Source organism: Bubalus kerabau, chromosome X (genome assembly GCF_029407905.1).
Source record: "Bubalus kerabau isolate K-KA32 ecotype Philippines breed swamp buffalo chromosome X, PCC_UOA_SB_1v2, whole genome shotgun sequence".
In the NCBI taxonomy this organism is placed as follows: domain Eukaryota; kingdom Metazoa; phylum Chordata; class Mammalia; order Artiodactyla; family Bovidae; genus Bubalus; species Bubalus kerabau.
The window spans coordinates 132,211,675-132,229,923 of record NC_073647.1 but is presented as its reverse complement, the minus strand read 5'-3'; the positions used below and the strand labels follow the sequence as shown (position 1 = coordinate 132,229,923).

Below are 18,249 nucleotides of genomic sequence, written 5' to 3'. Positions count from 1 at the left end.
AAGGGTGCCAAGGCTCTGCCAGCACTTGACATGATAATACTGAAGTAGAACTTAGAAAACCCCACTGCTGGCACCTGCTGTCACCTGAGTAGATCCAAAGCAGGGCTGAGAGGATGCAGAGGAAAAGTAAGGCCTCTGTTCTTCCTCTGTGGGATTCTGTGGGAACGTGGGAGGGAGTTTCAAGATGGAGGAGACATAAGATATACCTATGGCTGATACATACTGATGTGTGGCAGAAACTGGTACACTATTATAAATTAATATTGTAATATTTCAAAAAATAATTTTATTTCAAAAAGACATATAGGAGAAACCAGAAGCAAAAAAATATTTTAGACCTTGAATTGGGATCTTGTGAGGGTCCACAGGGACATCAACCTGCCTGCACCAGATTTTGTTCTGAGGAGACCATGTTTGGTCTGAGCAGGAAAACAGGAGCCTTATGGGTTCCTAGAGCAGTGTCCTCAAGGACACCTGCAGAGGCAGCCTTTGATTAAGCCAAGGTGGAGTGTCCCTGTTTTAAGGTGCTCATGTCATCTCATTCTCCATCCTCTAGGTGCCCCAATCTCCTGTGTATTGGCCCAGACTCCTGCCTGCGGTCTCAGACCACAGCCATCATGCCTCGTGGGCAGAAGAGTAAGCACCGTGCTTGTGAGAAACGTTGCCAGGCCCAAACTGAGACCCAGGGTCTTCATGATCAGGCTACCACATCTGGGGGAGAAGAGACCACCTCCTCCTCCCCTCCTGATTCAGAGAGCGCTCCGTCAAGCTCGTCTGCTGCTGGCACCTCCAAGGGGCCTCAGGGAGCCCAAGGCAGCACCAGTGCTGCTGCAGGTGCTATACGCAAAAGATCTGGTGTCGGTGGCGCAGCACGCTCAAGATCTGGTGTCGGTGGCGCAGCACGCTCAAGATCTGGTGTCGGTGGCGCAGCACGCTCAAGATCTGGTGTCGGTGGCGCAGCACGCTCAAGATATGGTGTAGGTAGCGCAGCACGCTCAAGATCTGGTGTAGGTGCTGAGGGCCAAGTTCAGGAAGGTGAAAATTCCTCCCAGGCTTCAGCTGCTGCTGCGAGCTCTCACACAGATCTTCTGACCTGGAAGGCAGAGCTATTGGTGCAGTACATGCTGTATAAGTATAAGATGAGGGAGCTCATTAAGAGGTCCGAAATGCTGCAGGAAATCAAGAGAAGGTACAAGGAACAATTCCCTGAGATCCTTAGCAGGGCTTCCGAGTGCATAGAAATGTTGTTTGGCCTGGTGCTGAAGGAAGTCAGGCCCAACAGTCATTGCTATACCCTGGTGAGCAACCTAGATCTCAGCGACAGTGAGTCTATGAGAGGTGACTTGGGGCTGCCAAAGAATGGTCTTCTGATGCCTCTGCTGGGTGTCATCTACCTGAATGGCAACCACGCCCCTGAGGAGAAGATCTGGAAGTTCCTGAATATGCTGGGCATCTATGATGGAAGAAGTCACTTCATCTTTGGAGAGCCCAGGAAGCTCATCACAGAAGATCTGGTGCGGGAAGGGTACCTGGAGTACCGGCAGGTGCCCGGCAGCGATCCCCCTCGCTATGAGTTCCTGTGCGGTCCTAAAGCGCTCACAGAAACCAGCAAGACGAAAGTCCTTCAGTTTTTGGCCAAGGTCAAGGATTTGGTCCATCCTGCCTTGCAGCCGCAATATGAAGAGGCTTGGAGAGAGGAAGTAGAGAGCACCGGAGCCAGAGGTGCAGCCAGGGCTGGCACTTCTGCCTCAACCAGGCCTGGCACTGCTGCCTCAGCCGCTGCTGGCAGTTCTGCCTCAACCAGGCCTGGCACTGCTGCCTCAGCCACTGCTGGCCGTTCTGCTTCGGCCAGGCCTGGCACTGCTGCCTCAGCCAGCTCTGGCCTTTCTTCTTCGTCCAGGCCTGGCACTTCTGCCTCAGCCGCTGCTGGCAGTTCTGCCTCAACCAGGCCTGGCACTGCTGCCTCAGCCGCTGCTGGCCGTTCTGCTTCGGCCAGGCCTGGCACTGCTGCCTCAGCCAGCTCTGGCCTTTCTTCTTCGGCCAGGCCTGGCACTTCTGTCTCAGCCGCTGCTGGCACTTCTGCCTCAACCAGGCCTGGCACTGCTGCCTCAGCTGCTGCTGGCCCTTCTGCTTCGGCCAGGCCTGGCACTGCTGCCTCAGCCAGCTCTGGCCTTTCTTCTTCGTCCAGGCCTGGCACTTCTGCCTCAGCCGCTGCTGGCAGTTCTGCCTCAACCAGGCCTGGCATTGCTGCCTCAGCCGCTGCTGGCCGTTCTGCTTCGGCCAGGCCTGGCACTGCTGCCTCAGCCAGCTCTGGCCTTTCTTCTTCGTCCAGGCCTGGCACTTCCGCCTCAGCCGCTGCTGGCAGTTCTGCCTCAACCAGGCTGACACTGCTGCCTCAGCCACTGCTGGCACTTCTGCCTCAGCCAGCCCTGGCCCTTCTGCTTCAGCCAGGCCTGGCACTACTGCCTCAGCCAGCGCTGGCACTTCTGCCTCAACCAGGCCTGGCACTGCTGCCTCAGCCAGCGCTGGCCCTTCTGCTTCAGCCACTGCACACCCCAGGGCCGAGTCCAGCCGCTCATCTCGCCCCTAGTGTGATCTGAAGCCCGTTGTTCACTTTGTGGCTAGAGAAGCCGGTCAACCTGTGTTCCTGATATGCATCAATAACTTGTTGACTTTATTTCCCCCAATTTTCAGTTGTTAAAATTTTTCAACAGAAAGGTCATTTAGAGTCATGATATAAGTATATGAATAACATGGGTCACATACACTTTGCTGTTTGTGAAATTTAGGAGTAAGAATTTTGTTTTCTCCAATAAATATTGGAAATCCTCACATCACTTTTGTGATCCAGGATGAGAATAACATCACTTTAGGATGAGAGTGTCCTTAGAAATGTGAAAGACACCACACTAATAGAGGCTCAGAACATTGATACATTGTTAGGGAGAGAGCTGAAATTTCTTCAGATTTTGGCTGGCTTTACTCTCTGCTTAGTCTCCTTTTTTGTAAATGTAAAAGACACATACTTGCCTCTGCTTATGGTTTATGGTTTTCAAGAATGTTTGAGTTGAACTTAAATAATAAAAATAAAAATAAATAAAAAATAAAAAGAATGAGAATATAAATTATAGCAAATGATTTATTCGTGGCTCTTCTTTTACACAAACATTGAGAATCTGCTCTTAAGAAGTCTTCATGCTTGTACTGGTGATGTTTAGTCAGAAAAAGTTTAGCTCCTGTCCACTCATTACAGTTTCTCAGAGATGATGTCATTCTATGGAAGAGGCTGAGATACTCTGTACTTCAGGAAGAACAAGAAAGAAGCAGGGTAAAGAGGGGTTGGAGAGAACCTATTACTTTGGTTTCATTCCTAAGCGGAATTTTGGCTGATTTGGGAGGTTGGGTCTTTTTTTTCCCCACTTGGAACACTGCATAGTTTCTGACATCTGATAGATTGAAAAAAAAATCCAGCTGATGTAACATCTGAGGTCAAGATAATCATAGTAATAACTGCCGTTGCTCCTAATGTCTCAGTAGAGACAGGTGCCGTGACAGAAGCTTTCCATAAATACTTACATTCCACCAATCTGCCAAGAAAGGGCTTATCAAACTTACTTCACAGGGGAGAGCCCAAGGCTCATAGAGTTAGGGTTTGGTTTTGTGCTGAAATACATGAGGCTGGTAAATGACAGCTGGCAATAGACTCCTGCTCTACACTACTTATCACTCATACTGTTGTTCTCCCCCCAACCTGAGACATACTCTTGTCTTTGTTCTTTAACAAGTCCTTTTAACATTTGGCAATTCCTTGTTTATTTATTATTTATTTTTTTATTTGGCTGTGCTGGATCTTAGTTGCTGCACGTGTGGTCTAGTTCCCTGACCAGGGATCGAACCTGGGCCCCCTGCACCGGGAGCCTGGAGTCCTAGCAATTGGACCACCAGGAAAGTCCCCACCCTGTATCTTTTATTTCAGTGTTTTTCTCAGCACTTCAAAATTTGTCCTAGGTGATAGGGAAAAATGCCCTCATGCTCAAGCTACTGGATTGAAATGTGTAGCCAGAGCAGTAAGAATACCAGATGTACTTAACCAACGATATGTATCCCTTATTCATTACTCATAGATAAGTGAAAGAAACAATATTCAGGGACAGTACAAGCATGTACATTGGCCATGTTAGATAACCTCTGAAGACCAAGGAGTCTCCATATCATCCTTACAGTCTCTTCCCTGTGGAGAGTAAACCTATCAGAACAGAAATGACATGAGAATCTTCACCTGGCTGATGAGATAGATTGATCTACTTTTTTTCTCTCTAAAGGACTGCCACCTGTCCTGGGACTCCCGCCTTGGACTATAGCTTCTCCACCTCCCGTCACTCCTGGGACAGGGACCCATTCTCTGTAGCACTGCAGAGCAAACATAGCTCAGGAGTTTGTAGAGACGTGGAATTTCCCCAAAGGCCTTTAATCCAGGACACAGAAAGCAAGATGAGGGCCCCAGGTAGGAGGATTGAGGAGAACAAGACCCAAGAATATGGCGGATGGTGGTCACTAGGACAGCACTCCCTTCTGATCTCAGACGCAGAGAAATTCAGAACTGGTGGGCTTAGCCTATTAGCCTTAACATAGCCTCACTTATTCTTCAGGCTTCTCAGAGACCTAAGAAACTTGGTCTTGGCGCAGAGTTCTGAGGTTGGTAGAGAGAATCAGTCTCACAGAAGTGATGGTGATTAACCTGAGTGAGGGTGATGGAAAGACCCATCCAGAACAGAAGGCTCCTGTAAAGACCCGTCCTCATTGGCAAGCCCATGAAGTCCAGAACTCTCTGGGCTGCTGTGGTTAACACTTTGAACTCAGGTCCGTGGGAGGTGGGGACATTGGGAATCTGCAGAGAATAGAGCCCCAGGAAGGGTGCAGAGTCAAAGTGAGGACCCAGAGTGTAGACATGAAGCCCCTCAATCCACAGCCGACAGGGCTACACAAATGTAGCCTCTCCACTAAGACACTAAGTCCCTCCTCTCCAGTTAGCCCTGGGAGGCATAGGTAAGTGCTGGCAAGCTCAAGAGCCCCGTGACTTCTGCCTGGAGGGTTTCAAGGAGATGACCTTGGTTTACAGGCTGGCTCTTCATCAGAGAGTGGAAATCCCAGGCATGACATTTGTACAGTCCTGTATGAGGAGTGTGTCAGCCAACTACCCCATTACAGATAAATTCTTAGAAAGTCCTGCAACTGTAATGGGCCCTGGGAGGGAACAAGCAGGGCTTTCAGACTAGGTTTATCCCTTATTTTCTGAAGGCGAATGGCTTCAGGACCTTAAAGTCCTTGGGCTAATGGAGGGAGCCTCTATCAGCTTGAGGAAGGGTACCCCGTTCCTATCAGGAATCAACTGATGATACTGACCGACAGCGAAGGATCCCTCCCAGAAAGAAGGCGGCTATACAGAAGGCACTGTCCCTGTTGTCAGGCCTGAGAGTGTGCCACTTATGCCTGGTGACATGGTGAGTCCTACTCACTTCCTCCCAGAGGATCACATGGAGGTAAGGAACCTCATCCTGATCAAAGGGAGCAGCAGAAGCTCAGCAGAAGGATGATTTCCACGTTGTGCCAGAAGTCAAGGTAAGGACCCTGAATTCTTGAAAAGACCACTCGCCTCAAAACAGTGGAGACAGAACATATTCCTTCCACTCCTATTAGCCTCAGAAGACCATGGCCTGTGGTGGCCCTATGAGGCAAACTCCTCTTCTTCCTCAGGGATCAGGGAACTATTGGCCTGGGTGGAGAAGCTTTAAGGCAAGTCAAGGAATGTTTCCAGTTGGGGAATATTTCCAGGTTCTTTCCAGGACGGTGAGGACAGCAAAGAACGTGGGAACACAAATACCAGGATGGCCACACAGTATGTTCCCTACTCTCAGCCTAGAAGGCCTCAGGCAGATTTACCAGGCCAAGGGGCCCTTCAGCTCTGACCGAGGAGTATCAGGAAAGTTGGGGTTTGATCTGATGGTGGTGTCAACAGAAGGGGGACTCTTGGGCTTGGATGAGAGTCACATTTGGGACCCCGATTTGGGCCCCTGAGAGGAACCATCTGTCATTCCCAAGGAGCTTGCCACAGCTTTCATTCTTGTGAGACTATGGGTAGGCTTGGCTAGATAAGGCCACCCTTATTTCCTCCTGCAGGCTCACAGTGAGGTATCTGTCTTATTATGAGGAGATAGGCCTCAGGTCAAGAAGGAGGGGATTCCCCAGGCTCCAAAAGAAGTCAAATTGTGAAGCCCAAGTGGAGACTGAGGGGTATACTCATCCCTGAATAGAGGGAGCAAAGGAGAGTCATGCCCTCCCCTTTGATGTCAGTTCTAGAAAGCTCAGGGGAAGACTGTCAGGCAAGGCTCTCCTCACTTATTATACCAGGCCTTCTTCTTCATCATCTTCTTCTTCTTCTTGTATTGCTAAGTCATGTCTGACTCTTTTGTGACTCCATGGACTGTAGCCCGCCAGGCTCCTTTGTCCATGGGATATTCCAAGGAAGAATTCTAGGCTGGGTTGCCATTTCCTCCTCCAGGGGATCTTCCTGACCCAGAAACTGAGTCTGCGTCTCCTGCAGCTCCTGTATCACAGGCGGATCCTTTCCTGCTGAGCCATCAGGGAAGCCCTATATCAGGCCTAAGGGAGGTGAGATCTTCGTTGCAAAGTATAGCCACCAGTCCTGAGAAGGGAGGGGTATGGTAGGTGCCTGCCAGGCACTGTGGCAGATGCTTTACAGTTACCACCACATGCCAGCAGTCCTTCCAGACAGGGCTTGTCAAACTCCCTTCACAGTTAAAGAGCCCGAGGCACTCTCAGAGAGTTGAATGATGTGACAAACTTCTCCATGGCTGTTTAAGTGACAGGGATGGCCATAGGCCCTTGATTTGAGTTAGTCTAAAGCTCACCCTCTCACTCCTGCAAGCCTGATCTGACCTTGTGCCCTTAATTCCCTTTTTATTCTCATTACTGTGAAATGTATGAGGCATTAAGAAGAGGGACTCTCGGGTCCAACTATTAGATTGTAATACATAGCCAGAGCAATAATAATAATAATTATGCCAAAAGAAATGTGACATATGAAGAGAGGAAAAAAGAGATAGTATTTGCTGACAAGGGGGTCATCTGTCCATACATATGAGGATTCAGACATCTTAAAAGATCTGAACGTTTTAACTTGCAGATAAGCTTATAAGATCAGTAAGGGACTCAAAAACATCATCTCACAGCCATTCCTTTGTATAAAAAATATCTATTAGATCTAAAATATAAAGTTTATTTATTAGAACAGAGGTTGCCTGAGAAGTCTGGCTGAAGGAGAGAAGGGACAGGTTACCACGTTTTGTTTCCCTCACAGGTCTCTGCCTGGGCCCCCTTACTTATGCCATGGATTTCCTATCTCTTATCACTCCTAGGACAGGGATTCCTTCTCTGCAAGGTCCACAGTGGAGAAAGTACTCAGGGCCTTTCAGAGATGTGGCATTTCCCAAGAAGGCTTTAATCAAAGGGGCAAGGCCCTTTAGGAAGACACCCATGCAACTGGACTGAGGAATGCAACGCCCCAGAATATTAGGTGTAAGAAGGCTTCAGGCAGAGCTCTCAAGCCGAACATCTCTTTTCTCTGTTGTCTCAGTACAGTTGTCAGGGACGTGAGACCTTTGGTCTAAGGAGGGCAATCTCAGGTCAGAGTAGGAATTGTCAAATATATATGTGAAGCCCCTTAAAAAGAAGGGAAAGAAATAGCCACCCAGAACCACTGGGGTTCTGTAGTGTCCACTTGCTGCTGTCAGCCCTCGGAGGTCCTGAATTCCATCATGGGATGAGGTAGAGAGAGGCCTTGAGAGCTGAGAAAGACAGAGCGCTACCGCCATGGGCAGGGCACGTTCTAGAACCAAGTCTGCCAGCTCCTCCCACATAGTGACATCCAGGGAAGATCCTTTATCTTGTGGTTGAAAAGAGAAGTAAGTATTCCAAGTAATTGAGTGCCAAGGTGGATCTGAAGGGAACACATTTTATGTCTTGTTTTGTTCTTGCTTGACCTCAGTAACTGGACGATGTAACTTTTTCTGTTTAGGACTTTCTTTGTGGCACTATTGAAATACCTTCTTGTAATTGAAAGTTAATTTGACTTCCGTATTTGTGTTTATGAACAAAGTATATCCTATTTATTGCTGTATTTCAGTATAAGTTCAAAGGTTTTTATATTTTGTATAATGAGTCAGAAATCCTTGAATCTCCTTTTGTGGTTCAGAACAAGATGACAGGACAAGAGAATTGGGAATTTCTTGCCAATGATAATGGACAGTGAGTGAAATTGTTCATATCAGGAAATAAAAAAAATGGTCTTGTCCGTGTGGCATCTGCAATACAGTGGAACAGGAATTCCCAGCCCCTGTTTCCCCTCAGCAACCCAGATCTTAAAAGTATATAAGTAGCAAAATAACCTTTCTAGAAGGTCCAGAGTCCAATTCAGAAATTGCAGTACCACAGGTAAGCATACAACTTAGATCAGCTGCACTTGAAATGGGTAAGAACAACACACACACACACACACACACACACACACTCTTATGGATCATGAATAGCACTATTCATCTATGATGAACAGTTTGTGGACTAAACTGTTATCTCAGCAAATGTGATCACCAGTGGTTCACAGCTATTTCTTACTCGGTTTAGTACGATACTCTCAACTTGGAGAAACACAATAGGACTCATGTTAAGTGCCCCTAGTGATGCTGGAAGTGCTCTCACGAAAGAGAGAGAAGTCATGACATTATACAAAAAAGTTGAGTTGCTCCTTGTATACTGGTTTGATTCTGCAGTCATGGTTGCCAACATTTCAAGATGAATGAATCCAGCATAAGGACTACTGTAAGAAAAAGAAAAGGGACTTTATGAAGCCATCACTGCAGCTACACCAGCAGGTGTGAAACTCTTGTGCTTTTTGTGAAGTATGTTTTTATCTTTTTTTTCGAGCTTATTTAAATATTCTTTTTGTTTGTTTTTGTTTTTTAACTTTATTTTTTATTTTTTAACTTTACAATATTCTATTGGTTTTGCCATATATCAACATGAATCCACCACAGGTATTCACGTGTTCCCCATCCTGAACCTTCCTCCCTCCTCCCTCCCCGTACCATAGCTTGTATGTGGGTGCAGGATTGCTATAAGCAAGGCATATCTATAGACTCAAACATGACTGAAGAAAAAGCAAAGTCGTTATGACATCCTAAAGCAAAAGTGGGTGAAGGATCTAAAGCTGGAAAATGTAATGCCAGCAAAGGATGATCTGATAATTTCAGAAAGAGGTTTGACTTCAAAATATCTAAATAATAGGGGAAGCAGCTTTTGCAAACAAGAGGCAACAGGTGCTTTCCCATATGTCATCAAGAAACTCACTGGGTATTAATTTTGTATCCTGCAACTTTACCAATTCATTGATGGGCTCTAGTAGTTTTCTCACAGCAACTTGAGGCTTTTCTATGTCTAGTATCATGTTATCTGCAAACAGTGCCAGTTTCACTTCTTTTCCAACTTGGATTCCTTTTATTTCTTCTGTTCTCTGATTGCCACGGCTAGGACTCTGAAATCATGTTGAGTAAAAGTGGAGAAACTGGACATCTTTGAAATTTTCATATTAAGTGAAGTCTGCTGCCGCTGCTAAGTCGCTTCAGTCATGTCCGACTCTCTGTGACCCCAGAGACGGCAGCCCACCAGGCTCCCCCGTCCCTGGGATTCTCCAGGCAAGAACACTGGAGTGGGTTGCCATTTCCTTCTCCAATGCATGAAAGTGAAAACTGAAAGGGAAGTCGCTTAGTCCTGTCCGACTCTTCCCGACCCCATGGACTGCAGCCTACCAGGCTCCTCCATCCATGGGATTTTCCAGGCAAGAGTACTGGAGTGGGGTGCCATCGCCTTCTCCTTAAGTGAAGTCACACAAAGACAAATATCACATCAGTCAAATGTGGAAATATAATTTGAAAAAATGATAGAAATAAACTTATTTACAAAATAGAAAAAGAGTGAACAGAAGTCAAAAATGAACCTATGGTTACCAAGGAGGAAACGTGGCAGGGAGGGTTAAATCAGAAGCTTGGGATGAACATATAAACAGTACTGTATTTAAGATAGACAGCCAACAAGGATCTATTGTATAGAACAGGAAAGTCAACGGTCTGTGATAACTTATATGAGGGAAGATTCTCTAAAAGGATGCATATATGTATATGAATAACTGAATCACTTTGCAGTACACCTGAAACTAACACAACATTGTAAATCAAATATACTCCAATAAAATTTAAAAAAGAAAATCCCTGAGGAGAAAGGAGATCTGTCTGGACAGGTTTTAAGGTAAACGAAAGTGCCCTATTCTGGACGAAATACCACAAAGTACATTCATTGGTAAGGAAGGGAAATGAGCTCCAGGATTTGAGACCGAATGAGATAGGCTAATTCTATGATTTTGTGTAAATGCCGTCAGGTTTTTGTGCAAATGATCAGGACTCCCCTAACCTATAGAGCTGCTCTGCCAGTGTTTCAGTTGTACAGCAAGAAGGCTGGACAGCAGGAACCCTTTGGGGGATTGGTTTCATCAGTGCTTCGTCCCTGGATGCAGAAAGTACCTTGCCAGTAAGGGACTGCCTTTTAAAATTCTTTTGATACTGGACAATGCTTTGGCCACCCAGAACCCTATGAGTTCAACACTGAAGGCGTCAAAGTGTCTCCTTTCCCCTGAACACAACATCTTTAAGTCAGCCTATAGATCAGAGGGTCAAAGGGACCTTTAAAACTCATTACACAGTGTACTCTATGGAAATGATTGTCAATGCTATGGAAGAGAACTCTGATAGAACATCATGAAGTTTGGAAGGATTACACGACTGAAGATCCGATTCTTGTTACAAAAAAAAAAAAAAAAAAAAACAAAACCCATGAAAGTCCCAAACAATAAATTCCTGCTAAAAAAAAAAAAAACAAATAACAAAAAACAAAAAACAACTGTTCAGGTGTTGTGCATGCCTTCACAGGATTTGTGACAGTGTCAGTTAAGAAAATCATGACAGAGACTGTGGATATAGCATGAAAAGGTGGGAGGGGGTGAAGAGTCCCAAAATATGGATCTTGGAAATATCCAAGAGCTAGCATACCCTACAGCAGAGGAATTAACAGAATATGACTTGATGGAGATGAGTGGTGCTGAACCAGAGCTGGATGATGAGGAAGAAGACATAGAAGAAGCAGTGCCAGAAAACAAATTGAGATTAGACAATCTGGCAGAAGCATTCTGAGGACTCAAGACTGCTTTTGACTCTTGTATGGCATGGATCCTTCTATGATATGGGCACTGAAAAGAAAGCAAATGGTGGAAGGAGGACTGATAACACACAGAAACATTTTTAGAGAAATGAAAAAGCAAAATCTTCAGACAGAAATTGCAATGCATTTCCATACACTGAGTGTGCCTGCTTCCCCCTGCCTCCCCTTCCACCTCCTCTGCTCTTCCACCTCTGCCACTCATCAAGGTCAACCCCTCCTCTTCCTCCTCCTCTTCAGCCTACTCAGCAAGAAGTTGTCGGGAAGAAGACCTACATGATGATCCACTTCCCCTCAATGAGCATTAAATAATCTTTGTGCCATGCCGGTAATAATCTTATCTGTTGAGTATGTATGTGAGTGTCTTTGTGCTAAGAGCTCATAACTGTAGGCAAGGACTGTATGAGATGTTTCTGTGTCATCATCTTCATCATCACCACCAGCTAAGTAAGTATACATCATGTAGAACATAGCGTGCAAGACGTGTATTGAAGTGGATAGCCTACCATTGCATAGGCAGAAGGTGAGTTACATTTAATATAAAATTAATAATGTTTATATTCTCTGTTTTTTATAATTTTGCTTTCAAAGAATTCTATTACTATACACTGTCCCATCTCTGTCTTGTGAATGGATAAATGGCACATCAGCCTGTCATCACAGGTAAGTCTTTTCTCTTAAAGTAACAATGTTTTCAGTACTTTATTATAAATATGACTGAAATAGCATAGGATATAAAAATTTTAGTGATCCATTCATTACTATAGATGCTTGGCTACCATGAAGCAATCCTATCAGCTACACTAGTCTACTATAAAGCAATCATATTGCTGCTTCTTCATTATCGATGCTTGAATCATTATACCTGTAACTAACTACGAATTGCTTTTCACATTATTTTTTCATTGTTGATATTTAGTGTTTTGCATCTATAGTCTTTTTGTCATATAAGGCAATATAGATGTATGTACTGACAGACAATTCTTGCAAATGCATGCTGTAAAATTACAATATTGATAAATACAGTCCTGTGAATATATTTTCTCTTAAGATTTTCTTAATAACATTTTGTTTTCTCTAGCTTACATTATTGTAAGAATACAATAGCTAATACTTATAGCTACGTCAACTAGAAAGAAAGGAATACATCAAGGTTGCATATTGTCACCCTGCTTATTTAATTTATATGCAGAGTACGTCTTGCAAAATGCTTGGCTGGATGAAGCACAAGCTGGAATCAAGATTGCAGGGAGAAATATCAATAACCTCAGATTTGCAGATGATACCATCCTTATGGCAGAAAGCAAAGAAGAACTAAAGAGCCTCGATGAAAGTGAAAGAGAAGAGAAAAAGCTGGCTTAAAACTCAACATTCAAAAACCAAAGATCATGGCATCCGGTCCCATCACTTCATGGCAAATAGATGGAAAAACAATGGAAACGGTGAGAGACTTCATTTTGGGGGGCTCCATGAGCACTGCACATGGTGACTGCATGTGCATGTGCATGAGCAGTTGCTTTTCACTTGGTATAACGTTTCAGTTATGCAAGATGAAGCAATTCCAGAGATCTGCTGGGTAACATTGTGCCTATGTTTAACATTACTGTATTGTGTGCCTAAATATTTAAGTGAGTAGATCTGATGTTAAGTGGTTTTACCACAACAATCATTTGAAAAGTTGATTGTCTTGCTCCCTCTCCAGGACAGAGTAAGATGATTAAGTGCAAGCATTTAGAGAACTCTTTTATAATGTTAATGAGAATGTCAATGGGTGCAACCATTGTGGAAAACAGTATTGAGGTTCCTCAAAAAATTAAAAATTAAATTACCATATGATTCAGCAAGCCCACTTCTGGGTTTTAATCCAAAAAAACTAAAATTAGACTCTCCAAGAGATATTTTCATTCCTGTATTTGTTGTAGCATTATTCACAATAACCAATACAGGGAAGCAGCCTAAATGTCCATTGATGTATCAATGGATAGATATATGATATATACATATCATGGAGTGTTGTGTGTGTGTGTGTGTGTGTGTGTGTGCATCCTCAGTCACTCAGTTGTGTCTGATTCTTTGAGACCCCATGGACTGCAGCTCAGCAGGCCTCCCTGCCCTTCACTGTCTCCAAGAGTTTTCTCAAACTCATGTCCACTGAATCAGTGATGCCATCCTACCATCTCGCCCTCTGTTGCCCCCTTCTCCTTCTGCCCTCAATCTTTCATTCCTAGCGTCAGGGTCTTTTCCAATGAGCCAGCTCCTCGCATCAGGTGGCCAGGGCATTGGAGTCAGATTCAGCATCAGTCCTTCCAATAAATATTCAGGGTTGATTTCCTTTAGGATGGACTGGCTTGATCTCCTTGCTGTCCAAGAGACTCTCAAGAGTCTTCTCCAAGACCACAGTTTGAAAGCATCAGTTCTTCAGCACTCAGTCTTCTTTATGGTCCAACTCTCACATCCATACATGACTACTGGGAAAACCATAGCTTTGACTACAGGGACCTTTGTCGGCAAACTGATGTCCCCGTTTTTAATACACTGTCTCGCTTTGGAGCCTTAGGAAAATGCAGAGCCTTCAGCAAGAGGACATTTCAAGGGACGTTGTCTGGTGGGCTACTCCTAGACGGTGGGAGCGGTGAGCACGGCCAGATCCTCAGATGGAGGGCCTGAGAGAATCCACAGTCTCCTGGACTGGTGACCTTTATTTACCCTGGGTTGAGAGAGCCAGAGACCTCTCCTTAAGGACCTACTCGATTATTTTATCTTGTGTGTAATTGGGCAAATTCTAGGCAACTTCTAGATTTTTTGTTGGTACTTAAATGCGTGGAAATATTCGTTAATTAGAAGAAAGGATATCTGAGAGGGAAGATACTGGTCAATGACAAAAATTCTAAGAACTCTGAGTTGTTTCCAACTGGGAAAGATTCTACCTCAAGCACATTCTATGTTACATCCTGTAGTGGGAATGTTACATGATTGTCTTTGCTAGGCAACATTTAGTTCACTGTGATTTTCTTTGTCTTGGAGTTTGGGTAATGTGCTAGAGTTCAGGGGGCTAGTGAAACAGCATGTGAAACAATTGACCAGTTTAAACTGGTTTGACCTTCTCAAATAGATTGTTGATTAGTCATACCTTGAGTCATTTTACAAAGAAAGAACTGCATGTGTCCAAGAAGGAACACATGACCTCAGGATGACCCCGGAGCCAAGCTCTTCAGTCTGCAAAACTCAGAGAAGAGAAATATTGTCCCGGGCTGTTTACAAAGTGAGACCTCCTTCAGTGAGGAAAACCTGGCTTCCTGTAACCTGAGTAGCTGAAATGGACTAATTGAAGACTAGCCAATTAGCTTCCAATTTAGAAATACCCCTGACCCCTTAGATTGCACCCAGGCTCCTGGATTGAAGAGAGATTTGATACCTTTCCTCCTGCATTGGTTGGCCTTGCAGTGAAGCTCTTTTCTCTAAAGCTCTTGCCATAAGTGTTGACTTCTCTGAGCATCGGGCAGTGAGCCCATGTTCCGTGAGTTTGGGCAGCCTTGTTGAGATTTAGGACTTGTGATCATCTGCTTGATGCACTGTAGCCCCTGGTGGGCCCTCAACACCAACCCTGAGTGGCCACCTATACTGAGTTTGTCTAGAGAGTTGGCTCTTGGGTTCCTGTTTGCTAGCCATGGCACTCTGGGCTCCTCTGGCTTCTGGGGCTCCTTTCACTTTTAAGGAAGGAAACAGCTCCTGGATCAGACATCTTTGGGGTGAGTAAACTCCTTAATATATGCCTGTAATTAAATGTGCTATATGAAGGTAGAATGTGCCTGTAGTCTAATAATCTCATCAGGACTGCTTGTTAGAGAGGATGAGAGGGTTGGGATGGCATCACTGACTCAATGAGCATGAGTTTGAGCAAACCCGAGGAGAAAGTGAAGGACAGGAAAGCCTGGTATGCTGCAGTGCATTGGGTTGCACAGAGTCAGACGTGACGAATTGATTGAAGAACGACAACACCACCCTGGGTTAGAGTCCCACCTAGGAGAGTTTCTTCTGTCTGATTAGAATCCTAAGGCTACAGTCTTGGGTTAAAGACCCACCCTAAGAGGACAATGTCAGAGGTTAGAGCTACTGAGGTGCTCAAATGATTGGGTTAGAGCTCTGAACACTGGCTTAAGGTTCCAGGCCTTTGGATTTAATTGCCTATGTTTGTCTGTGTCTGACTGTTTTATGTGTTGGGATTGGCTAGTAGGAGTTGGCTATGGGATGAATGTGGTGAGACTTTATTCAACCTGTAATTAATGAGGGTCCTCTGAATCAGGAGATAAAACACCTTGCTCCTGGACTGGAAACCTTGCTGTATGGAGGTGATGGGGGTTTTCCCCTTTGCCTAAGGTGACAGCACAGAGGTATTATTACAGATGAATATTCTTTTAAAAAAATTTTATTGGAGGTTTCTTGATTTACAATCTTGTGTTATTTTCAGGTGTACAGCAAAGTGATTCAGTTACACATATATTCAATCTTTTCCAGATTCTTTTCCCATATAGGCTATTACAGAATATTGAGTATAGGAGGTCCTATTCAGTTATCTATTTTCTATATTAGTTGTATGGGTATGTTCATCTCAAGCTTCTAATGTATCCCTGCCCACAAAGTTCTCCTTTGGTAACCATAAATCTGTTTCAAATTGTGCGAGTCTTTTTCTGTTTTGTAAATAAGTCCATTTGTGTCATTTTAAAAAATTAGATTGTACCCATGAGCAACACACTATGGTATTTGTCTTTGACTTACTCAGACAATCTCTACATCCATCCGTGTTGCTGAAAATGGCATTCTTTCATTCTTTTTTATGGCTGAGTATTCTTCCATTGTATTTATATATCACATCTTTTTCATCTGTTGATGGACCTTTAGGTTGTTTCCATGTCTTGGCTCTTGTAAACAGTGCTGCAAGGAACATGGGGGTGCTTGTTCCTATTCAAATTATGGTTTTCTTCAGATATATTCTCAGGTAGTCTATTTTTTAAAATTTATTGGAGTATAGTTGTTTTACAATGTTGTGTTAGTTTTAGACATATAGCAAAGTAATGCTGTTACACACACACACACACACACACACACACATATATATATATATATATATATATATAAAAATTCATTTTCAGTTTCTTTTCTCATATAGGTTATCCCAGAATATTGATTAGAGTTCCCTGTGCTATGCAGGAGGTCCTTATTGGTTATATATTTTATATATAGGGGTGTGTGTACATTGATCCCAAGCTCCTGATTTTTCCCTTCCTCACTACATTTCCCCTTTAGTACCCATAAGTTCGTTTTCAGGATCGGTAAGTTTTCTGTTTTGTATTAAGTTCATTTTATCACTTTTTTAAATTAGACTCCACATATGAAGGATATATTTGTCTTTGACTTACTTCACTTAGTATGACAATCCCTAGGTCCATCCATGTTGCTGCAAATGGCATTCTTTCCTATGGCTGAGTAATATTCCTTTGTATTTCTGGACCACATGTTTATCTACTCCTCTGTTGATGGACATTTAGGTTGCTCCCTTGTCTTGGGTATTGTAAATATTGCTGCAATTTACATTGGGGTGATTGTTCCATTTTCGAATTATGATTTTCTCAGGATATATGTTCAGGAGTCAGATTGCTGGATATTATGGTAGTATGATTTTTCTATTGCGTTTTACTGAGTATAATTAATTTAAAATGTTGTGTTAGTTTCAGGTGATTCAGTTATACATTCACATATTCACTCATTTTCAGAGTCTTTTGTCATACAGATTACTACAGATTATTGAGTAGAGTTCCCTGTGTTATACAGTAGGTGCTTTGGGGTTATTGCTATTATATATATATATTAGTTGTAGATGTGGGCTTTCCAAGTGGCACAGTGGTAAAAAATCACCTGCCAATGCAGGAGACACAAGAGAAGTGGGTTCAGTCCCTGGGTCCCTGGGTCAGGAAGATCCCCTAGAGCAGGAAATCACAACTCACTCCAGTATTCTGACCTGGAAAATTCCATGGATGGAGGGTCCTGGTGGACTACAGTCCATGGAGTCATGAAGAGTCAGACACAGCAGTCATGTATGTTTATCTCAGGCGCCTAAAGTGTCCCTCCCCCAGCATGTCTCCAGTGGTAATCATAAGCTTGTTTTCGATATCCATAAGTTGGTTTCTATTTTGTAAATGAGTTTATTTGTGAAGTGAAATGAAAGTCGCTGTCTTATCTGACTCTTTACAACCCCATGGCCTATATAGAATTCTCCAGGCCAGGATACTGGAGTGGGTAGCCGTTCCCTTCTCCAGGGGGTCTTCCCAACCCCAGGATCAAAGCCAGGTCTCCCACATTGCAGGTAGATTCTTTACTAGCTGAGCCACCAGGGAAGCCAGTTCATTTGTGTCATTTTTTAAAAATTAGATTCTACTTACGAGTGATAACATATGATATTTGTCTTTCTCTGTCTTACTTTACTTAGTATGACGTTCCCTATGTCCATCCATGTTGCTGCACATGTCATTGATTAATTCTTTTTATGGCTGAATAATATTCCATTGTATATATTTACGACATTTGCTTTATTCATTCCTCTTTGATAGACATTTAGGTTACTTCCATATCTTCACTAATATATATAGCTCTGCAATGAAGATTGAAGTGCATGTATATTTATGAATCATGGTTTTCTCTGGATATGTACCAGGAGTGGGATTGGAAAATCATATGCTAACTCTATTTTTCATTTTTCAAGGAACTTCCATAATATTCCCCATAGTGACTGTGTCAGTTTGCATTCCCAATGATAGTGCAACAGTGTTCCCTTTTTTCCACACTCCATCATTGTTGTTTGCAGATCTGGGGATGATGACCATTCTGGCTGGTGTGAGGTGATACCTCATTGTA

General features: G+C 43.8%; 1 protein-coding gene across 6 annotated transcripts in view; it reads left to right on the top strand.

The window, feature by feature from the left end:
• LOC129638775 (melanoma-associated antigen B1-like) overlaps positions 1–3,135 on the top strand; it is a 32,418-nt gene extending 29,283 nt beyond the window's left edge. For all 6 annotated transcript variants that reach the window (XM_055563433.1, XM_055563432.1, XM_055563431.1 and 3 more), the window contains one exon: positions 557–3,135. In XM_055563433.1, the coding sequence (XP_055419408.1) occupies positions 557–2,600 (2,044 nt within the window). In that variant the 3' untranslated portion in view covers positions 2,601–3,135. The remainder of the gene's footprint in view (positions 1–556) is intronic.
• The last annotated feature ends 15,114 nt before the right edge of the window (positions 3,136–18,249 follow it).